Genomic DNA, 24,850 nt, shown 5'->3' with positions numbered 1-24,850 from the left:
GCAGTGAAAATAGGTTTTCACATAGTGAGTGGCTAAGAGATGATGTAATGCTCTGTCTGAGAGTATGACACAGGCAGATTCAATCATGGCTGTCAAATGAGAATTGGATAATAAGCTAAAGTATTTTTCAGGCTAGGGGAACAGGCAGGGATCCGGCACAGGTGAATTGCTTTTGTATTGAGCTAATGTAGACATGAGGGGCCAAATGGCCTCTTTCTGTACTTGTAGCCCTTCTATAACTATTGATGAGCTTCACACACAATGCAATTGTTCCTTCTATCAGCATTTTAGACAGTGCTGGTGTGTCTAATTGTTCAAGTTTTCTGGAGAATCAGGTTCCAGTTAGGTCATGGGATAGAATCCAGCCCTGATAGTTGGATCATAATTTCCCCTTATTGTGAACTAGGTTTGTAATTGAGAAGATATCAATCTGGGTGCAAATCCTATGGTTCAATTCCACTGCCATCATCCTCAGGTCTATTGAGTCCCTTAAGAGGGTAATTAACTTGCCTGTGAGAAATTTAATCCATCTCTGCTGCAATTTTTTTTAAGACTATGGGGAAAAATGAAACAAGCTTTTAACCATAACACTGCACCCATCAGGAAGCTTTTCTCCACTCCCTCCTTCAAAGCCTCCTCTAATCATACACCCTCGATCCTGTCATCACTCTGATCCCCTCATGCCACTCTTCCATCATTTTGGTCTCCCAGCAGAGTCTGCTCAAAATTATGTGACTTATTTAAACTATGGGTGACATCTTCTCTTCTTCTTTGGGACCAGTTGTAGTTCCAGCAGTGGCCACCACTCTGTTTTGGCACTATTGGGCTTTCAGAGGCTGCCAGCCAATCAGATTGCATAGCAGCTTTCTAGGACAAGATTTTCTTCCATGTTGGGGGCACATGCCCCATTTTGAGCCAATTTTTAAAAAAGATAACCTGTTCAGAGATGTTATTACACACCTCTGGAGCAGGTGGGACTTGAACTCAGATTTCCTGGTTCAGAAGTAGGGACACTCCCACTGTGCCATAAGAGCCATGTGAGAGAGAGATCACAGTGGGGCAGCCAGAATTCTGATTGGCAGTGTCCTAACTAATTGAGGTTGTTGGAGGCTGATTTGTCTCCATGAAAAATCCACCCCATTCTGATTATTGGTTTCCCAGCTTAAAACAGCTGGGAATCTAGCACAGGAGTCACATGGACTTCATTAGTTCCCCCAATTTCTTTCATGAGTCTGGATATTTACTCCGGGTGGAAAGGCAGGCTGGATTTCGATCTGCTGATCTGGAGAAACAGACTAACTGGACTGGCAGAAAGTCAAGATTAGGGTGGTGCTGGAAAGGCACAGCAGGTCAGGCAGCATCTGAGGAGCAGGAAAATGGATGTTTCAGGCAAAGGGCAGAAAACCTACTTCAGGGCTCCAGTGCTGTACTCAATGTTTAAGAATAGACATGATAATAAAGCTTTGTTCCTGCTCACCCCTCTCCCTTAGACAGACCCCATACCCTACCATGTCAACCCATTGAACCTAATGCCCTCTTCCCTCATAAACCTTCATAACACCATGTCCTCTACTCATTCCCTTGGCCCCTCACATTCTTATGGAAATTTAGTGCATTCCATCTACCACCCTTTCCACCCTTCACTGACCATCTAATGAATTCAGTATTCATATGCCCATGCATATGGGAACAAAAAGATTAATTTAACATTCTATATTGCACTTCTGAAAAAAAATTCCCATTCATAAAAACACTTTGATACTTCTTGACAGGTTGACACTTCAAGGCAACTCTTATAAGGTCTTGACAAGTTGGACAGTTCCAAGGGGATTATGCACAATCAGCTCCACAGTTTAGCCCCAAAGGGCATTTGCACAATCCCCCCAAAGGATTCCTGATCCCCAACCTCAAAAGGATGGCTAATCCCATTCCTGCCAAGAGAATTCCTGTCCATATGTCTATGGTGCCAGGACCATATCAATGGGGGAATCTCAGCTCTCCAAAAGGACACCCTGGCAATACAAATGAAGTACACTGTAAGCAGACCAGCTCATCGCTCATCTAACCATTACATTATATGTTCAAGGGGAAAACAGGAATCCAAAATCTAATTTCAGCAGAGGAAGAAAATTATTTAAATGACCACAATCCTGCCCCTGCAATAATGAAAAATGCTGGATTGAGGCATGAAATTTTGGATTCCCAATTTCTTCTGGTATCCATGCCAGACCAGGAGTGCTCTGCATCAAGACAACAGTCTAGGCCAAAGCATTGTTGCCATTAAAGTAATGAAAAAGACATTATCCAGGGTATGGTGGTCCCCACCTGAACCTCCACTTATAGGGTCAGTATGAATCTCACTCAGAAAGCCCTACGCTCATTTAATGGCCAACTGAGAATATCCGCCAATCAATAGTATAGCTGTCATTGCCCAATTGTGCTGACAGGGCTACAGGTCATTGCCAGGATTGCGCCTGGACAACAAGGTGGCAAGCTGCCTTTGTTTGGAACTTTGCACATGATGGTGGGGGGAGGGGGGGGGGGGGGGGGCGAGGGGTCACGGTAGTGCTTGGGGGGTGGGGAGGAGGTGTCAGTGAGGTTAGCTAGGTTGGGTTTTCAGACATCATCAGGAAGAATAGTCACTGGGTGGATGGAGGTGTCAAAAGGTGAGCCCTCTCACGCCAGTCCATGCTGTATAGTTTGCCTGCATTGTGTGGTCTCTCCTGCCTTAGGTTACATGCCACTAACAACTGGAAGATCCACTTTCAATTGTCCCATGTCCATAGGACCAAAAGACATAGAAGCAAAGTAGGCCATTCAGCCTATTAAGTCTTTTCCACCATTCAATGAGATCATGGCTGATTTGATGATTCATTAATGCGCAGGTTACCCTGCAGCTAGTATAGATGTGGTGAAGGCGGGAGCAGACGGGTAGGTCATGGTAGACCACCTACTGGATTTAACTTGTTCCCTGCACCATCTGAGATGGAGCATTAAATCCTGTCCCTGAATCTGCTAAATTAACTCTGCTATTACAACTGATTAACTTAAACATTGTAAGAGTTATTTTGCGATGGTGTTAAGTACTATTACATTAGCATTACTTATTGATGCTAAACTAAATCTTAAAAGACAACTGTACAACATTGACAGATAGTAAAGGAGAAAGCAGGTCTCATTGAGGCAATAAGGAGCAGAAGTAAGCTATATGGTTCCTCAGTCTATTCCATTATGGGTTTTTTTGATTTGTAACCATGAGGTAGGAACTTGTATCAGATCTTTCAACTGCTAAATGCAAGCTGTGCACATAACTTCAGGTAATAATGGGTGAAAAATAAGAGGCATTGGCTGACACACTAACTTTGATGCTATTTCACTATTAGCTAAACTAACTTTGGTAGTTGCAGAAGTACCTGTACTTGAGAAATTAGGACAACCTCGTTGAATACGGTCCAGGTAACTGTCTGAAAGCAGGGCGGCGTTGTCAAAGATCCAGTATAGCGGAAAAAGTGGTGTAGCTGACTGGGTAACAGTGTGCTTATGTCAAAACCAGGAATTTTTATTGTGGCACCTACAAAGGAATCAAAGCAAAACAATGTGTTCTATGTAGAGAGCATACAAGAAAGATCTAAATGTCAGAAACGGACTATAAAAATCTGAGATCAAGTCAAAGATATGCATTTATTTTACTACTGTAAGTTTGTCTTCATAAATACTTTAAAATGTTGACTTCAACCTCAAAACAATTCATGTTAAACCTATTTTTAAGTTACACAAATTAATTTCATCTATTTGAAATGTTTTAAAATATTAATTTAAATGAATGCCACCTCAGTCACATTTTTAAAAAACTGTGAAATAAACCTTTGAAAAGGACTAAAATAAATTGCAGTCTGGTGAGGTACACCACATTGGTCTGATGTGGTAACATCTTTTATCCAAACCACATACCATTATATCAACTTTATCCCTGCCAGGTTTCTGAGCAGCTATGGCATGTGCTGAATGGGAGAATGTAACTCTTGAGATTTAAACAGAGATACATCCACAGAACTCTGCTTTCGCCCAAAATATTGCTCATTAATTGGATTTCTGCAAGGAGGGGGTGAGAGACCACTCAGGAACAAACAGGAGAAGCAAGTTAAATGAGCAAGAATGGGAACAGAGATCTAGGAAGAAGAGACAGAAAAAAGAAGATGAAGTGTTAGCTTTCTTCACAAGAATCACAAGAGAATCAGTCATGCCGTGGGGCAGGACAGTGACTCAGTGGTTAGTTCTGCTGCCTCACAGCATCAGGGATCCTGGTTCAATTCCACCCTCAGGCAACTACCTTCTTGAGTTTATGTGGGTTTCCTCTGGGTGCTCTGATTTCCTCCCACATTCTAAAGATCCTGGGTGGATTGGCCATGAGAAATGCAGGGTTACAGGATAGGATAGGGGTGGGATGGTCCTTGGAGGATCAGTGTGGACTCAGTGGGCCGATTGGCTTCTTTCCACACTCTAGGGATTTAACAACTTAAATACATTCTCAACAGTTACTCAGAGGTGGCTTAAAGCCATAATGTAGAAACAGATTCCAGCCAGAGCTCTTGATATAAGAAGGTAAAAGCATCCGCCGACATTTCCGCCACCTCTAAACGGACCCCACCACCAGGGATATATTTCCCTCCCCACCCCTTTTCTGCTTTCCGCAAAGACCGTTCCCTCCGTGACTATCTGGTCAGGTCCACGTCCCGCTACAACCCACCCTCCCATCCTGGCACCTTCCCCTGCCACCGTAGGAATTGCAAAACCTGAGCCCACACCACCTCCCTCACCTCCATCCAAGGCCCTAAAGGAGCCTTCCACATCCATCAAAGTTTCACCTGCACATCCACTAATATCATTAATTGTATCCGTTGCTCCAGATGCGGTCTCCTCGACATTGGGGAGACTGGACGCCTCCTAGCAGAGCACTTTAGGGAACATCTCCGGGACACCCGCACCAATCAACCACACCGCCCCATGGCCCAACATTTCAACTCCCCCTCCCACTCTGCCGAGGACATGGAGGTCCTGGGCCTCCTTCACCGCCGCTCCCTCACCACCAGACGCCTGGAGGAAGAACGCCTCATCTTCCGCCTCGGAACACTTCAACCCCAGGGCATCAATGTGGACTTCAACAGTTTCCTCATTTCCCCTTCCCCCACCTCACCCCAGTTCCAAACTTCCAGCTCAGCACTGTCCCCATGACTTGTCCTACCTGCCTATCTTCTTTTCCACCTATCCAGTCCACCCTCCTCCCTGACCTATCACCTTCATCCCCTCCCCCATTCACCTATTGTACTCTATGCTACTTTCTCCCCACCCCCACCCTCCTCTCATTTATCTCTCCTCCCTTCAGGCACTCTGCCTGTATTCCTGATGAAGGGCTTTTGCCTGAAACGTCGATTTTCCTGATCCTTGGATGCTGCCTGAACTGCTGTGCTTTTCCAGCACCACTCTATTTCCAGGTTCTTGATATAGGAGTTAAATACACAATATATACTGCATATTTCAATAATAATCACAACTTGGATTTATAGCATCTTTAAGTCCCAAGGAACATTGCAGGAGTGTTATAGGACATAAGAGTTAGGAGCAGGAGTAGGCCATCTGGCACATCGAGCCTGCTCTGCCATTTAATAAGATCATGGCTGATCATTTCATGGACTCATTTGTCCTGATCTCTCATCATGTGTACAGGTGTCATAAAAGCAAAGAGTGGGGTTAAATTGGTGTTTTTCTGGTTGGCAATTAGATGTTAGTGATGTTCCTGAGAGCAGTGTTGGGACTCCGTTTAATTAAATAATGTGGAGTTGTGGACCAAGTGTAGTGTGTCAAAGTTTGCAGATGACACCAAGATGAGTGATTACTCGCCCACTCACCATAACCCTTAATTCCTTTACTGTTCAAAAATTCTATCTTTGCCTTAAAAACATTCACTGAGGTCACCTCAACCACTTCATTGAGCGGGGAGTTCCACAGGTTCACAACCCTTGGGGAGAGGAAGTTCCACTTCTACATCTGCACCCCCTTATTTTGAGGCTCTGCCTCCTAGTTCTTGTTTCACTCACCAGTGGAAACAACTTCCCTGCTTCTATCTTATCTATTCCCTTCATAATTTTATATGTTTCTATAAGGATCCCCACTCATTCTTCTAAATTCCACTGAGTACAGTCACAGTCTACTCAGTCTTTCCTCATAAGCCAACTCTCAATTCTGGAATCCACCTAGTGAACCTCCTCTGTACCCACTCCTGTGCCAGTACATTCTTTTTCAAGTAAGAAGGTCAAAACTGTCCACAGTATGAAAGGTGTGGCCTCACCAGCACCCTGTACAGCTGTAGCTTAACCTCCTTATTTTTAAGCTCCATCCCTTTAGCAATGAAGGACAATATTCCATTTTCCTTCTTGATTACCTGTGGCACTGACAGACCAACCTTCTGTGATTCATGCTCAAAGACACCCAGGTCCCTCTGTACAGCAACATGCTGCATTTTTTTCATTATTTAAATAATGGTCCATTTGCTGTTATTCCGTCCAGAATAGATGACCTTACATTTTCCAACATTGTGCCCCATCTCCCAGACCCTCCTTGCACACTCATTTAATCTATCTATATCCCTCTGCAGACTTTGTGTCCTCTGCACACTTAGCTCTACCACTCATCTTAGTGTCACATGCAAACTTTGACACACTACACTTGGTCCACAACTCCACATTATCTAATTAAATGGTGTCCCAACACTGATCCGAGGAACACCACAAGCCTCTGATCACCAACCAGAAAAACACCCATGTATCTCCATTGTTCACTTTTATGACACCAACACACATGATGAGAGATCAGGATAAATGAGCAAAAGCCTAGTTGGAAACAGTATTAAGGACCATCTTAAAGAAATTGGGGTGACAGGCAAACAGGTCTGTACAGAGGATTCCAGATCTCAGAGCCTTGCCAGCTGAAATATGGCTAACAACTGGGTTAACAGGTCACAATGAGAGAAGATTAGAGATAGGAAAGGTGGCATGGAAGAAATAGGCGATGAGTTTGAGACTTTTAAAATTGAAGCATTTCTTAACCAAATCCAGTACAGATCAACAGATATATAAGTGAATGGAACTTGCTGCAAGGTAGGACATGTGTGGCAGAATTTGGATAATGTCAAATTTACTGAGGGCTGAGTGTCTATTGGAATTTTTATCTTTAGAGGTGATGAGCAAATGAGTTGAGATGAGGGTAAAGTTGAGCGATGTTACAAAGGTACAAATGGGTAGTCTCAATAATGGTGTGGGTATTTGGCCAATGAGCATCTCAGTCAAACCTACCACTAAATGTTAGGTGTGCACTTTGCCTTTAAGAAAGCTCTCCTGTTAAGGACTCTAGAACTTTACTGTGCTTATACAAACTTGTGAATTTTCCTGTCAGTCTCCTTAGAGTCTGAAAGCTGCACACGCAAATCAATCGATTTTGTTAGCCTTGTAATTAGTTTTACTGTTGTAAATAAACTAACTCACAGAGTTAATTAATCCTTGACAAACATTTGATTATTAAACCGTTAACATGACAGGAAGCAGACTGATTTAGTCTCAGAGTTGCCAAGGGGACAGATGGAGTCAGTGGTTATGGAAAACCTACTGTAGAGAACTGGGGAAATTTTGAGATACTGAAGATGATGGCTGATGATTTACAGACAATTGGGGAGGGGCAGGGTGCAAATGGCGATTACAACAGACTAGGTGTACCTGTACAAACACAACATGTTTAGAATGACGTCGTGATGGACAGCATGCAACAGCACACTTGTAAATTTTGACTAGAGTCATATTTAGCTGGAGGCTGAGCTGGAATCCTTAAGTCTACTCACTAAGGAATTGATAAAATAACCAGCAAGTATCTGAACCAGAGAGAGAAAAAAATGATCTTTATGGAAACTCAATGCCCTTATCTCAAAGTTCTTTACGTGCAGGTTAATGTGTTATCTGTCATGTTATCAGAGCAGCAATGCTGGCGTTTACCATCAGCATTCTGAACTACAATACACTTAACATCAAACTGCTGAGACACACAGGCAGTGGTGCATGAGGAACACTAGCAAAAGAATAGACGTTTGACTCAAAAACTGTCAGTGTATTGGCATGTAAACAAAACAAACCACAGCAAGTTTAGTTCCCTTCTCCAACCTTTTCCCTCGGTCAGACGTTCTGTCCATTTTGAACTAGTTTGGCCTATTACTGACAGTAAGACCTGACAGTAAGGCCTGACAGTAACTCCTCACTTCTTCAACTGATTGGGAAACTGTCTTTCATGGATAGGATTTCCAAGTCTGTTGGTTGGCCAGAGTTTGAGAGAGAAATTCTGTTTTTGGAGTGCACAGTCTTGTAACCTACACATCGTTTTATCCTCCTGCTTATTTAGGGCCTCAGAAAATGATTTGTCACTTAATCATATCAGCACCAAGGTAATCTTGTCAAATTCATATAAATGACTTCATCTGTGGGAAGGAGCAGCCAGTGCACTGAAACAGGTCAATGCACTGAGGTGCAGAAATGTACAGGCCTTGCTGAAATGATTGCTTTGAATTTCCATGGGGCTTTCTACAGATCCCTGGATTAATGTTGGTGAAAGATCAGCAAAACGTCCAGGGGAATTAGCATCAATAGCTGAAAAATAATTACTTGCCTTAAATTCCCATTGTAACTTTATGTTGTAATTAATGGAAATACAATTTTATGGAATTGCACTTATGGGCTAGAGACTAGATAGATTGTGGTGGTTTTACATAGAGCAGAGAAGCCTAAAGGGGGGATCAGACTGCAGTGTACAAAAGTTCTGAGGGGTATAGACTTGGTAGATAGGGAGAAACTAATCCCTTTTGTAGAGGGTCACTACCCAGGGGGCACAGTTTAAAAGCTAAGGAGCAGGAGGTTTAGAGGGGATTTGAGGAAATGTTTTATCACCCAGAGGGTTGTGTGCATCTGAAACTCTCAACTTGAAAGAAGTTGGTAGAGGCAAGAACTGTTAAGACATTAGAGGGCAGCATTACAGACCTTGGGAATATGAGAGCTCAGTACTACGCAAGTTGGCAGAGACAATGAGTCCTTAGTGCTTGGATACTGAATGGAGCCATAAACCCAGTGGATTTACAATGGCAGGTGTGTATGAGGAAAATGGCTGTCAGAGTACTTTTAATATTCCTCAGTCCTCCCCTTGTTGTCAACTTCCTTCCCTGTAACCCACCACTCCACAACACCCTCCTAACCAATAACTTGGCTGTGCTTCGATCCCTCCACAATCAAAGCTCTCAGATGGAACTAGTACTAGCAGAAACCACAGCTTCTGGAAGTACTGCTGAATACAGGAGTGCAGCCAACCTTTGATTAGCCAGTGGCTCTCAGAGGGCAGGACCTCCTTCTGAGGGATCCTTGATCCATGGAGAAAAGCCTGTCACTAACCTGATAGGGATACAGGATGGGAGCCATCTCAAAGACAGCCAACATGGGATCTTACAGGTTTCTCCAGCTGGCAGCCCATACCCCCATATCGCCACAACAAAGTAACTACCCAGCTGGATGACAGCAGCCATCTGTGCCCTCATCACCAAAGATCTCACACCACAATCAGCGGCATGGTGGCTCAGGGACCTGGGTTCGATTCCAGCCCAGGATGACTGTGTGTGTGAAGTTTGCACATTCTCCATGTCTGTGTGGGTTTCTCTGGGTGCTCTGATTTCCTCCCACAATCCAAAGATGTTCAGGTTAGGTGGATTGGTCGTGCTAAATTGCCTGTAGTGTTCAGGGATGTGCAGGCTAGGTGCATTAGTCAGGAGAAATGTAGAATAATAGGGGAGGGGAATGGGTCTGAGGGTCGGTGTGGACTGTTTTCACACTGTAGGGATTCTATGATTCTAAAACCTTCTCGCCATGCACGGTTTATAGCCTTCCAGTTCATTATAGCTCACACCTTCTTTATTTCTCATATGTTCCAAGCATCAAATGCAGACATTTGTGGTATTGTGCAAATAACTACATGCCATCTTGCATCTCACTGGGCAATACACTTTGAAAAGAGCTGGACAGCACATTCAAATGAAGACAGACATAGAACATAGAAAAGTACAGCACAGAACAGGCCTTTTGGCTCACGAAGTTGTGCCGAGGATTAATCCTATTGTAAAATAAAATAACTTAACCTATGCACCCCTCAATTCACTGCTGTCCATGTACATGTCCAGCAGTCACTTAAATGCCCCTAATGATTCTGCTTCCACCACCACTGCTGGCAACGCATTCCATGCATTCACAACTCTCTGTGTAAGAGTTGTGAATGCATGGACTTATGAAGGTCACGGCACATTGGACCATCAATGCTGGACTCCCCCACATACTGGAGAAATTATTTTGATGTGCACATCAAGGCTCTGCACCAGATAATGAGATCCTTGCACAGGAAAGAATTCTAATCCTCAACTCCTCTGCAACTACAATTATGTATGTGCTCACCTTCCAGGCACCTTCCAAGACTCCTTCATCTTGCAGCAATCTTCCTCAGATCTTCTCTTCAACCTCCAAAATGACCACACAACATCAGAAGTCTGATTGGTTGTCAACTTCTTTACTCTCCAGAGGGAGTCTCACTCGTTGTGGTCTGCTATCTTCTCCAGTAAGTCTCACCTTATGGGATTCATTTGTTTACACAGCCCATAGCTCAAAAAGCGAACACAGGAGACCAACTCTATTCCTGTTAAGAGCTTTCCCCACATTGAAATGGTAATTTTAATCGCTGTCCTTAATTGGACTGACTGACGGTTGACTCCAGGTTCAGAGTCAAACACACGACTCTGAACTCTAAAATGGGCATTAAGCCACTCCGGTCAATTGCAATTAGGGACAGGCAATAATTGTGGGTATGGCCAGTATTAGCCAATCCTGTGAAAGAGCAAAAGAAAATATGATGTGAGGAATTACAGCTCCAATTCCAAATTCAGGAGTAGTGCCTCACCTTGCTCCCATTATGTCACCATCCAGCTGGCCAAAATTACAAAAATAAAACCATCAGCAAAACAAGTGTTCCAAACTGTGTGTATAAATGATAACATGCGATATTATACTTGGAGGTCAGTAATCAACCTTGTGCATTTCCTTAGTTCTTGTTTTCTGCCTGTCCTGGTCTCGTTCTTAAATTCACTTGTAGGGTGTGGATTGCTGGCTGGCCAGTATTTTGTTTCCTGATCCTATTTGCCACTGAGAAGGTGGTGGTGAGCTGCCTTCCTGCTATGCAGTGTTACCACAATAGCTGTAGTAAGGCTGGTGAAATGTTGCTGATTTTCACAGGGGCAGACTGCAGATGGTAATGGAGGGGGATTTCATGTAGCTGTGAACTTGGAAGGCCTGTTTGTAGCCTGTACCATCTTATCAGGGGTGACAGCATTTGGGACTGGTTAGCTGAAGGGCAATATAAATATGGGGGCATTGGAATGGAAGGGGTGGGAGAATGAGCACTGTCATCCTGAGAAGGGACAGCAGGGGCATGCTCCATGAAGCCATTCTTCTTTGGGAGGACCTAAGTGACCTGTTCGCGGACTGACTGATAAATTGTTGGGACAGTCTGTGGGGGCCTTTATAACACTGTAATCCAGAGTCAAGACAGCAGCAGCCAGCTATTCCAATGCAACATTTAGACATTGAGTTGCAGTTGCTGGAATTGGGGATGTCACATCAGCCAGACCCTGCATCATGCTTGAATCCAAAAGTATGTAAACAGAGTTATTCACCACATCCTGGCTGGAAACGGTGCAGTCCATACTCTGAAGTTAGTGCTGGACCATAGCTTTCTGATCAGCTTCCCAATGCACCCAGTGTTTTGCTGTGCACATTGGTTAGTATTCTTCTGTAGGCTGTGCATCAAATGTCGTCACCTGAGTTCACTTCAACAGAGCCCTAATCCTAACCCTCTGGCAACTGCACTATCCTTACCCAGGGGCCTTGACTGCAGCCCATTTATACCCAATGTCTCATCACTTACAGAATTTACCTCCAAACCCTCAGAGTAAAATTATTTCTCCTCAGCTTGGACCCAAATGACATTCCCTTTTTAAAATTGTACACCCTGGTTCGAGATGAAGCATTTACCCTGTCTATTCCTTGAAAGACTTTTGTAAATGTCAATAAGATTACCACTAATTTGTTAAAACTCTCCAGAATAAAGGCTCCTTTTGTGAAAATTCTCTTCACAGGACAGTTCTATCAACCCAGAATGAAGTCTTGTTAACTATTGGTGGATTCCCTCTGAGGAAATAAGATCATTCCTGAGATTGAGGAGACTCAAACTTCATACAGTACTCTTGGTGAGGTCCCACCAGACTTCTGTACAGTTGAAGCAAGCTTCAGAACTCCAACATTATTGGTGTTTGTGGATTGCAGAGAGATTTCAGGAAGCTGGCTGCAGTTGATCATCAAGGACCAGCTGTATATGTTTTTTAAAATTGGATTTGATTTATTGCCACATGTACCTTGGTTTACGCGCTGTACAGTAAGCAAGGACATACAAATCATATGGTGAAAAAAACTCTTGGACAGAGGCATGCAGGTTACATCGCACAGGGTTTGCACTTGGCAAGATCAACATTAGCAAGACCAGCATTATTTGAGGATAGAGAGTTCATTCAACAGTCTAATAACAACCTGGAAGAAAGAAACGGTTCCTGAATCTGCTGGTGCATGTGTTCAATTTCTGTATCTTTTGCCTGATGGAAGAGGTTGGAGGAGATCATTACTAGGGTGATGGGTCTTTGTTGGCTGCCTTTCTGCAGCAGTATGCCATATAAATGGAGTCAATGGATCGAAGGTTGGCTTCCATGATGATCTGGGCTGTGAGCACAACCATCTGTATCATAATATCATAAAATCATAATAGTAGCCACTATTCTTCCCTTTGGAAGAAAAAAGTCAATGTAGTTTTCAATATAGCTCATAAGATGGTCCTTTAACACAGGGGATGACATCCTTGCCTCTGAGTCACAAGTTCCACATACAAGTTCCACTCCAGGACTTGACGGCCAAAGTGATTTGGCCAAGCAGGTAAATGCATCCACCAGATGCCAAAGACAGGTAACAAGCACAAAGGAAGATTTCTGGTCAGGTATGTGATGGAAAACAATGAGAAAGCCTCTACTGATCACTATCCATCACTCCATACAACAACAGGTAAAAAGTGCTGTTGTCACAGCAACAGACGCCGAGTGATCATTTACACACACACAGATAAACCAGTTCACCTGAGTTAGTACATGAAACTATGAAAAGAGTGGAAAAATCTGATGTTTATGACCCATCAACAAAATCGATGTTTTCAAAAAGGAGGAAAATGGGGACATCAGATAATTGGTGTTTCAATCTAACCTTTCAAATCAAAAGAAAAACCATTTGTCCCAGTACAACATCTAAGGCCCAAAGCATTACAATGAACAACTAAAAATCATTTGGAACACTTTCAGTCTAACAACAGTATTTGTACTTCCAGTCTGGATGGACTTTTAAAACCCAAATTGGCTGTGTTCCCTTCCCTTACTAACATTAGAGAACGTCAGTTCTAAAGTGGTCTCCCACAACTCTATTGTATGCTTCTGATAAGATATTGCTAACTAGCTCCATAATTAACTGATAGGATCAGTGTCAGCAACAAAAACCTTGGCAACGGCCCTAAAGATAGAGGCAACAGAGATACATGTGGAAAAAATGTAAGTAAATATGGGAACAAAGACTAAAAGCAACAATTAACAAGGTAGCCAGCAGCTAGGTTTAGGGTGGTTAGGTGCCAGAAGAATCTCCTTCCACTTGTGCTCATCATTTTTACAATGCTGTTCATCCAAAATATCTTCCAGTTCAGAGGAAGTCTCCAAACCTGAAATATCAAACTTGAAAATTCACCCTGCTGATGCTGTGTAACCTGCAGAGTGTTTCTACAATTGAAACATCTGCAATACTTTGCATTTTGAATGTACACAATGAGTTGGAAAATTGGTGCCAATCAGATAAAACATGGACTCAGTGTAGGGATGTGACAAGCTGCTGGTAGGACCACTTCTGGCCAAGGGAAATAATTGACTGAATTGAAATTAGGCTCTTATCGTCAGATACCTGGCAGCGACAAAAAGCTCAAGAAAGTCATTGGTGTCTTGTGACCTCAGAATGACTTGGACTCAACGTCAGCTCAATGTGATGAGTTAAATTGACAGCAATAAAACAATAATTCGAATTTTGTTCCTCAAATATAAAAAGACAAATACTTTTGATTGCACATATGGCAGGCCAATTGTATTTTGCACTGACCAATTACCTTCAGCAATATCTTGAAGTTTATCAAATATGTGATCATAGTTTTTATTATGTTGTGTTCCAACCTGCAAGATAAACACATTAGGTTAGGAAAATGTCAGAGGTTACATAACAAAAAAAAGCTAAGGTATACTCACCTTGAGCCAGCTCTTTTCCAGTGTGAAGTGCTACACAGCGTGAATACTGAACCTAATTCTGGGGACTAGCTTGGCTAATTATTACCAAAAGGTCATTCACCTTCATTTTGATTGCCAGTCCATTTTGATCATCAGCCCATTTTTAAGTGTAGGTGGCTGATTTTTCTAGGTCGTGGGAATGTTAGCAGCCTAAATGGAAGCAGGAAAGTTTGCATCAACATGTAAACTATCTCCATAGCACTGCTGAAGGCTAGGAGGGCAGGATTGTTTTCATCAGGCTAAACAAGGTATTGTCCCCGACCTCCCCAATCTGTCAGCTCACTATCTAACCACAATTATCAGACCCTGTCAGACAGAACACTGCGAATGTTATTTTTGCTGCAGTTAAATAGACATCAACTACTGATACTACAGAAAATACCCATTTGTGAGATGGAGCAGCAAAACCTGGAACAATTTCTTCACCTAAAAATGCATATTTTGTAAGTTTTACATTTGATTTCATATTTTTAAAAAAATATTCCTAATGCAAAATGGTCCCAAATGAGAAAAAACATTATGAAAAGTTAATTGAAACTTCTAGTAAGGACAATAAAATACACTTTAAGAGTAGGTTGTATGTGAAGAGTTAACATGACTTAGAGTCATGGAAACATATCCTTCGGTCCAACTCGTCTATGCTGACCAGTTATCTTCAACTGATCTCGTTCCTTTTGTCAGCATTTGGCCCATTTTTTATGATGCCTCTGATGAAATGCCTTGGGATATTAAATTTGAAAAATATTTTTAATGGAAGTTATTATTGTTGACACCTGCTTTTGAGGCTGGCTGCTGCTCCTGATTTTCTGTTATGTATGAACTTATGAATTAGAACCAAGAATAGACCATTTGGCCTGCATTGCCATTTAATGGCTAATCATGGCTAAGTTGATGGCAACTCAATGCCACATACTACAATTATCTATTTCCCACTTGCATACTAAGAACAGATCCACCCAATACTCGGACTCTGCTCCACAACTTTTAGAGGAACATGGTTCCAAAGCCTCAGTGTGTGGGAGCTGCATTGTTTGAGGATGGAGGAAAGGCTTGAAAACCTTTACAATTGAGGAAGCAAAGTTGAGGACCTGTTATACAGGCATGAGCCGAATCAAAGTAGTTAAAAACTTAGGTGGTATTTCAGGTTGAATTGTGATGATGCAAGATGAACAAGGGCTCACTGAAGGTGGAATTGCACAACAAAAATAGGAGAAATTATGTCAGCATTAACAGACGATCATAGCTTTCAAACATTGCAGGAAAAAGACAAAATATGTACAAAGAAACTGCTATGTACAAAGAAACTGAATTGAAAGGGATATTTCTTGTTAAAAAGTGATCTCCCAAAGAAAATTAACAAACCTCATCTTGATAGCACTTTACCTGAAGAAATACTGCCAGAACAGCGAGACCATCTGCTTTCTGTGATGCATTGACCAAACTTTCATACTTGGCAGCAAAGTGAACAATGTGCATCTGCAGCAATAAGAAGTACATAAGAACTAGGAATAGGAGTAGGCAATTCAGCCCCACTGTAATGATTCTAGCTACTGGCGTGTATTGTCTTTACTTTACAGTGAGAGTTTGATCCAGGACATTTCACAGAAACTTAAACTAGGAGCAGGAGTAGGCTGGTCGACCTATCGAGCCTGCTCCACCATTCAATAGGATTATCATAGTAGAATCCCTACAATGTGGAAACAGGCCACTAGGCCCACTAAGTCCAAACCGACCCTCCAAAGAGTATCCCAATCAGACCCTAAATGACCAATGCAGCTAACCTACACATCCCTGAACACTATGGGCAATTTAGCTCGTCCAATTCACCTAACATGCACATCTTTGGATTGTGGGAGGGAACCAGACCACCCAGAAGGGACTCTCGTGGACACAGAGAGAATGTGCAAACTCCACACAGACAGTCACCCAAGGCTGGAATTGAACCCAGGTCCTTGGCGCTGTGAGGTGGTAGTGCTAACCACTGAGCCCCCGTGCCACCCAATGACTGATTGTCTATTTCAATGGCATATTCCCACTTTCTGCCAATTCTCTAAGGTGCCTTTAGAAATCAAAAACTGGCTCTTTTTTGAATATATTCATGTGACTTGGCCTCCATAGTCTTTTGTGGTAGAAAAAAAACACAGGGGAGTACGTGGAGAATATATATCCTGAGACTGTAGTTCCTGGTTCTAGCTCCCCCCTCAAACAGGGAAAATATCTCACTGTATTTTGTCTACCCAGTTTGTTACAGCTTTATATGTTTCAATCAGATCCCCTCTCATTCCTCTAAACTCCAATGAACAGCAATGCAAGTAAATCAATCTCTCCTCATAGGACAATTGTGCCATCCCTGGTATCAGTCTAGTGAACATCTGCTGCACTCCCTCTATGGCAAGTATATCCTTTCTTGGGTATGCAAAACAGCATGCAATACTCCTGAAGAAGGGCATGTGCCCGAAACGTCGAATCTTCTGTTCCCTAGATGCTGCCTGACCTGCTGTGCTGTTCCAGCAATAAAGTTTCAGCTTTGATCTCCAGCGTCTGCAGACCTCACTTTCTCCTCCAGATGTAGTCTCAGCAAGGGCCTGTATAACTGGACTGAAAGGTCTCCATTTCTGAACTCAAACTCTCTTGCAATGAAGGCCAAAATACCTGGAAAACTAAAAATGGTGGCACCCATGCTGCTTGGTTCTTCTTCAGGGTAATTCTTTAACCCAACAGGGTCAACACACCTGGTTTAAACTTAAACAACGCTTGGCAGTTAACTGTCATTCAGGCATTCTGTAACTGATTCATAGAAACAGAAAATAGCAGGAATAGGCCCTTTGAACTTGCTCTGCCATTATTATGAAGTTATGTTCCTACATTTCCCCCTTATCCTTTGATCCCTTTTGCTCCAAGAACTATATCCAACTCCTTTTTAAAATCATACAATATTTCACCTTGACTGCTGTCTCTGGTAGTGAATTCTACAGACTCACTCTGGGTGAAGAAATATTGCTTGATCTTAGTCCTAAATGGTTTATACTGTATCCTTAGATAGTGACCCCTGCTTCTGAACTACCCACCATCATTGTGAGCATCCTTTCAGCATCCCCCCCTGCATAGCCTTCTGGAACTTTATAGATTTCTAGGCGCCACCACCTATTCTTCTGAACTTTAGTGAAAGAAACCTAGCCAGTACAAACTCATACATCTCCACTGCATGCCTCCAAAGCAAGAATATCCTTCCTCAGATAAAGGAGGTCAAACCTGAACACAATATTCTGGGTGGGGTCTCACCAAGACCCTGTATAATTGCAGCAAGCCATCTCCGCTCCTGTACTTGAGTCTTCTTTCTATGAAGGTCAACATACCATTTGCCTTCTTTACTGACTGCTGCATCTGTGTGCTTACCTTCAGTGACTAGGGTACATGGGCACATTTCTCTCTCTCAGATAATAACCTGCCTTCCTCCACTAAAGTGGATAACTTCACATTTATCCACATTACACTGCATCTATTTACCCACTTGCTAAGCTTATCCAAATCACCTTAAAGCATTCCTGCCTTATCCTCACAGCTCACCCTCCCACCCAGCATCTACAACTTGAAATATTACATTTTTCTCATCTAAATCATTAATATATATTGAGATTAGCTGGGGTCCTTGCCTACATTCCCACAGTACCTACTAGTCACTACCTGTCACTTGAAAAAGACCTGTCTATTCCTACACTTTGTTTCCTGTCTGCCAACCAGTTTTTTATCCATCTCAATATACCAACCCAAGCATGTGTGCTTTACATTTTATACATTAGTCTGTTATGTGGGACTTTGTCAAAAGTCTTTTGGAAGTCCAATAAACCATATCCAGAGATTTCCCTTTATCAACCCTACTAGTTACATCCACAAAGGGTTCCAATAAAGTTGTCAAGCATTATTTCTCTTTCACAAATTCATGCCAACTCAGTCTGATCCTGCCACTTCCTCCCCCCGAAAATGCTCTGTTATTAAATCTTTAATAATAGACACTAGCATTTTTCCCCACTATAAATTTCAGACCCACTGACCTATAATTCCCAGTTTTCTCTCTACCTCACTCTTTAAAAAGTGGGGTTGTATTAGCTAACCTCCAAGCGAAAGGAAATTTTCCAGAGTTTATAGAATCTTAAAAGATGACCACCAATGCATTCACTATTTTTAAGATCACTTCCTTAAATACTCTGAGATGTAGATTATCAGGGCCTGGGAATTCAGGCTTCAATCTAAATTTCCCTTCACCATTTACCTACTAATCCTGATTTCCTTTAACACCTCGCTCACTAAACCCTGCGTTCTCCAATATTTCTGGTATATTATATGTGTCCTCCTTTGTGAACACAGAACCAAATCTATTTAGTTGGTCAGCCATTTCTTTGTTCCCTATTAGAAATTCCCCTGCTTGACCATAAAGGGCCTACTTTTGTCTTCACCAATCTTTTTTCTTCTCACAAGAAAACTTTTACAGGCAGTTTTGTTTTGCTCCCCGCAGCCTTACTCTCATACTCTATTTTCCCTCTCTCAATCCCTCCTTTATCCTGCTCTCTCAAATTCTAAACTGCTCCCACTTCTCAGGTCTGTTTTTTTTCTGGCCAATGTGGATTCCTCTTCGTTAGGTCTAATACTTTCTAATTTCTCTTGAAAACCATGGTTTGGCTACCTTACAGGCTTTGGACCAGGGAGGAGTGAACACGTTTTGTAGGTTACTCACGCTCTTTGAATGTTTGCCATTGCCTTTTCATGGTCATCCCTTTTAGTAATGCTCCCCAATCTATAGCCAACGCTTCTCGTACCATTGTCATTTCTTCTGTTTAGATTCACTCTCATTACAGAATTAAATACAGACCATTCTCTATGGCAATACTCTGCCAGAGTCAGCCTGCCAGCTCATTCGCACACTCTTCTCATGCAATATAAAAAATGTACGTCTGGTATTCTTGTGAACTGTCTTAAATGCATGCAAGACAAATAAATTTCAAATAGTGCTTTTTAAAAAGTTCCTAAATTTCAAAAAAACTAAATGACATTCAGCATAAAATAGTAAGCAATACTTCACTGAATGTTGAATTCAGTTATAGATCAATTTCTTAAATTGCAGTTTGCACATGCAAAAAATAACGTTTTAACAAAAAATGCACACAAACCATTCCTCCCAGTTAGAACCTGTTGCTTACTTCATATTGAGGTTAGCCATCTTGACAATCAAGGGGGAAACAAGACCTATATTCTTCTTGTTTGTGACACCTTGAGTTCTTTCAGAAAATCACATCACAGAACAAGAACATGGAATTCAGACTTGCCCTACAGATTCCCTGCACATGCTGTATGATGTTGGGCTTCAGATTAATGTGCCCTGTGCAGTAGGATGTTGTTAGCTAAAGCAAGGTTGAATGTAATTAATTGTCATATTCCAGACTGTAACTTTGAGCACCTGTTAAAATGGTCAATGAGGAATTATTCCAATATTAACTATCAATTTTCAATGACCATTGGCCATGGTAGCAACTACGGTGCATCTTACAACTGGCAAAGGGCACTTGGCACAGAAATAACATCTTTCAAAGACCATCATCTTTGGAAGATGCAGTTGGCACTGTGGCTCAGTGGTTAGATTAGATTCCACACAATATGGAAACAGACCTTTTGGCCCAAAAAGCCATCAGACCCATTCCCCAACCCTATATTTACCCCTGACTAATGCACTTAAAACTATGAGCAATTTAGCATGGCCAATTTACCTGACCTGCACACCTTTGGATTGTGGGAGGAAACCCATGCAGACACTGGGAGAATGTGCAAACTCCACACAAATAGTTGCCCAAGATGGGAATCAAACCCAGGTCCCTGGTGCTATGAGGCAGCAGTGCTAACCATTGAGTTACCGTGCCACCCACACATCATGCTGCCAGCACTACTGCCTCACAGCACCAGGAACTCACGTTAGATTCCAGCCTCAGGAAATGTTCTCCCTAAATCTGCATGGGTTTCCTTTGGGTGCTGCAGTTTCCTCCAACACAGTCTAAAGATGAGGTAAAAACAATGACTGCAGATGCTGGAAACCAGATTCTGGATTAGTGGTGCTGGAAGAGCACAGCAGTTCAGGCAGCATCCAAGGAGCTTTGAAATCGACGTTTTGGGCAAAAGCCCTTCATCAGGAATAAAGGCAGTGAGCCTCAATGTGGATTCTATGACAACATCATGCTGCAATGGTTTTCTTTCATTTATCCAGTTGTGGTATAGCCCATAACTAAAAAAAAATATTAAATTTTTAAGACGTTTTTCTTTAAAATGAATCCAAATGAAAAATAATTACTGAAACTGTAATGAATCAACAAAATAATCACCAATTTTTGCATAGTAAAATCAACAAAGGCCAACAGTATTACCTCAGCAGCATACTGGGTACCATCCACTGTGTGCTCAGATCCTGGAGTGCTCTCTGATCCCCAATGAAAATGCAGCTGAGATGCGAGATATTTCTGTGTGAAACCACCGCTTATGCTCATTGAATCTGGGAGTGAAAGTTGAACTTGAGAAAAAAACAAAAAGTGCAACAATGTTACTGTCCTTTTATATTAAACCAGATGGAATCACGTGAATGTTCTCTTACAATTTCAATCAACATTACTAAGCAGCACAAACCGGTGCCGCGCGTTATATTCCACACAGGTCCACCTTAGTATCACAGGTATTTTGGGATGGTGAGTCTTTGTAATCAAAAAAAAAGTCATGAACAAGGTAATTGCTATGTTGAAATAAAGAATATTTCCCAGAACTTAGAAAATATTCACAAACAATTCATTCTCATGTTTAGGAGTCATTAGCAAATTCTTACATAAAGGTTAGAGGTTCGAGCCCAGAAACAGGCAGTCTAGCCCAACAAGATAATTTTATCAAGTAAAATACTGCAGAAACAAATACACAGAATGCTGGAGAAACTCAGCCAGTCTGGCAGCATCTGTGGAGAGAGAAACAGTTCATCTTTCAAGTCTTGTATGACTCTTCTTCAGAATGGAAAGATGCTAGAAAATAAATTATTTTCTAAACATTTGATAGGGGCTGGGGAGGACCAAGAGGACTAATGCAAAAGACCAAGGGATTGTTAAAAGTGCAGAGAAAAGTAAAAAAGGATGTAAATTATGGTGTGAAAGGGAGAGAATTTGTCCTTTCTACTAAGCATAAACTAATTAAGATACAAACATGAAATGGCTGTGAGGGATGGTAGTAGTGGGGGAGAATAAATGAGAAAAATAGAGGGCAGACGTAAAATGATTAGTTTCTGAAGTTAGTGAATTCACTGTTGAGACCTCAAAGCTATAAAGTGCCTAAATGGAAATGAGATGTTGCTCTTCGAACTTGTGATGTTCTTCATTTGTGAACACTCCACTGGGCCGAGGAAGAAGTGTTACATGGCACCTACCCATGTAAAATCGCAGAAGGTGGTGTCACACATATCTGTTAGCCCCCTCTCTCCTCACTGTCCAAGACCCCAAATACACAGCATTTCCCTTGGACTTCTTTCTACCTAGTCTATTACATTTGCAGCTCACAATGTGATCTCTTTTACATTGGTGCAGCTAAATGCAGACTGGGTGACTCAGACCTCCATTCTAACTGCAGGAATAACCGTGGCTTGTCATTTCAATAAACCTCTTTGCTCCCATGCTAACACTTCTGTCATGCTGTAATGTTTCAATGGTCTTTTTTATTCTTTAATATCAGCCTTCTCACACTTTTGAAGATATTAGTTTTTATAACACTGTACACAACTTTATATGCAGTGAAATAAATTTATACTTCAGAATCTGAGATATACAAAACAGATGATTGTTAAATAGAGTCATAGAGATGTACAGCATGGAAACAGACCCTTTGGTCCAACCCGTCCATGCCGACCAGATATCCCAACCCAATCTAGTCCCATCTGCCAGCACCCAGCCCATAAACCTCCAAACCCTTCCTATTCATATACCCATCCAAATGCCTCTTAAATGTTGCAATTGTACCAGCCTCCACCACTTCCTCTGGCTGCTCATTCCATACACCTTCTGCGTGAAAAAGTTGCCCCTTAGGTCTCTTTTATATCTTTCCCCTCTCATCCTAAACTTATGCCCTCTCATTCTGGACTCCCAACCACAGGGAAAAGACTTTGTCTATTTATCCTATCCATGCCCCTCACAATTTTGTAAACCTCTATACAGTCACCCCTCAACCTCCGATGCTCCAGGGAAAACAGCCCCAGCCTGTTCAGCCCCTCCCTATAGCTCAAATCCTCCAACCCTGGCAACATCCTTGTAAATCTTTCCTGAACCCATTTAAGTTTCACAACATCTTTCCGATAGGAAGGAGACCAGAATTGCATGCAATATTCCAACAATGGCCTAACCAATGCCCTGTACAGCCACAACATGACCTCCCAACTCCTGTACTCAATACTCTGACTCAATACTCTGTTAAATCTTATTTACGGTTGCTTCAGGTGAAGCAAGGGCTTATTGAATCAAGGAATGCCATTTCCCCATTTTTAGTTCAGCTATCACACTGTACAATATTTTGACTCATTTACAACAGCTCTCACTATAAACTTAGACAAGGAACAAGAGAACTGTGCTGTCAATGTACAAGGCACATGTAAATAAAGAGTGATTTGGTGATGGGGTCACTGGCCTTTATTGAACTATTTCATTTGGCTGCTAGAAATTTGAAACTAAAAACAAATATCTGGAGAAACTCAGCAGGTCTGACAGCATCTGTGGAGAGAAAGCAGAATTAACAACCTGAAGAAGAGTCTTTGGATGTCAAATGTTGACTCTGCTTTCTCTCCACAGCTGCTGCTAGACCTACTGTACACACGAAGATCGGATTTTAAAGAACAAAATCCATTCACAGGATGAAGGTGTCACTGGTTAGGCAGCATTTATTGCCCATCCCTAATTTCCCAGAGGGCAGTTAAGAGTAAACCACATTGCTGTAGGTCTGGAGTCACATGTAGTCTCGACTGGGTAATGATTGCAGTTTCCTTCCCAAAAGAACATGAGTGAACCAAATGGGTCTTTCTCTGACAATCTATTCACAGTCATCATAAGACTCTTAATTCCAGATTTTTAAAACATTGAATTCAAATTCCAACTTATGCCATGGCAGCATTTTAAATCCAGGTCCCCATGCTATAATATTCAGCCTCTGGATTAACAGTCCATGATAATACCACAAAGCTTCCCCTAATTGTAGAAGGGGTAAAGTTAAAAACAAGTAATAAGATTTTCCAGCCAGCACAGATATTCACAAAAATAAGATTTTCAATACATTATGAATTATTGTTTTTTCTCAACATGTCCCACATGAAATTATTGATTTTATAACCTGGTGCTCATGATAAATTGGAGGTTTCACTGCTGCAGAAATAGGGAAATTGTGAGGATTAGTAGAGAAAGGGACATCAATATTGAAATTAAGTGGAAAGGTGTTTTTAAGAGATGAGCTCAGAATTGGTGCAGTTAGAATTTTAAGTGGTTTGGAAAAAAAAGTGTTCTTTATCTACCAGAGGTAGATACATACAATCATTTGGTTCCCTCATACACACCACAGTTAGACCATCATAATGGCAAAGTTACATTTGAATGCAATTTTACTGTGATATAACCACATCATTTGTCAAAATAGTTAATTGTTTTGCTTTTCTGTTCAAGTAATTGTTTTATGTCATTTTAAGAGCTGGCTTGATTATGGAGTCATATTTTGATTAATCTTGTGTATGAAGCAGTTTCAAACTTATGCAGTTGGCAGTTTAGTTTCATACAGGTTGTTTTTGCCAGGGTTGGAGGGTTTGAGCTATAGGGAGAGGCTGAATAGGCTGGGGCTGTTTTCCCTGGAACGTCAGAGGCTGAGAGATGACCTTATAGAGGTTTACAAAATTATGAGGGGCATGGATAGGATAAATAGACAAAGTCTTTTCCCTGGGGTTCGGGAGTCCAGAACTAGAGGGCATAGGTTTAGGGTGAGAGGGGAAAGATATAAAAGGGACCCAAGGGGCAACCTTTTCACACAGAGGGTGGTGCGTGTATGGAATGAACTGCTAGAGGAAATGGTGGAGGCTGGTACAATGCAACATTTAAGAGGCATCTAGGTGGGTATATGAATAGGAAGGGTTTAGAGGGATATGGGCCAAGTGCTGACAAATGAGACTAGATTAGGCTAGGATATCTAGTCGGCTTGAACAGGTTGGAATGGAGGGTCTATTTCCATGCTGTACATCTCTATGACTATGACTAAAACTGCTCATGTGATGGCGCTAAT

At 41.9% G+C, this 24,850-nt stretch overlaps 1 protein-coding gene across 2 annotated transcripts in view; it reads right to left on the bottom strand.

The window, feature by feature from the left end:
* The window catches only part of LOC122548496 (carbonic anhydrase 9), a 109,534-nt gene that overhangs the window by 42,242 nt on the left and 42,442 nt on the right, over positions 1 to 24,850 (bottom strand). The window contains exons 4-7 of one of the 2 annotated variants that reach the window (XM_043687227.2): positions 20,941 to 21,083; positions 15,917 to 16,009; positions 14,359 to 14,422; positions 3,414 to 3,571 (exon numbers count right to left, since the gene is read on the bottom strand). In XM_043687227.2, the coding sequence (XP_043543162.1) occupies positions 3,414 to 3,571; positions 14,359 to 14,422; positions 15,917 to 16,009; positions 20,941 to 21,083 (458 nt within the window). The remainder of the gene's footprint in view (positions 1 to 3,413; positions 3,572 to 14,358; positions 14,423 to 15,916; positions 16,010 to 20,940; positions 21,084 to 24,850) is intronic. The other variant, XM_043687237.2, reaches the window with a different exon arrangement.

The sequence above is a fragment of the Chiloscyllium plagiosum genome, unplaced genomic scaffold (assembly GCF_037043375.1).
Source record: "Chiloscyllium plagiosum isolate Xiang-an unplaced genomic scaffold, Cpla_swu_hap1 HiC_scaffold_1, whole genome shotgun sequence".
Taxonomy (NCBI): Eukaryota; Metazoa; Chordata; class Chondrichthyes; order Orectolobiformes; family Hemiscylliidae; genus Chiloscyllium; species Chiloscyllium plagiosum.
The sequence above is the reverse complement of the archived record's forward strand: the minus strand, read 5'-3'. Positions and strand labels throughout refer to the sequence as shown.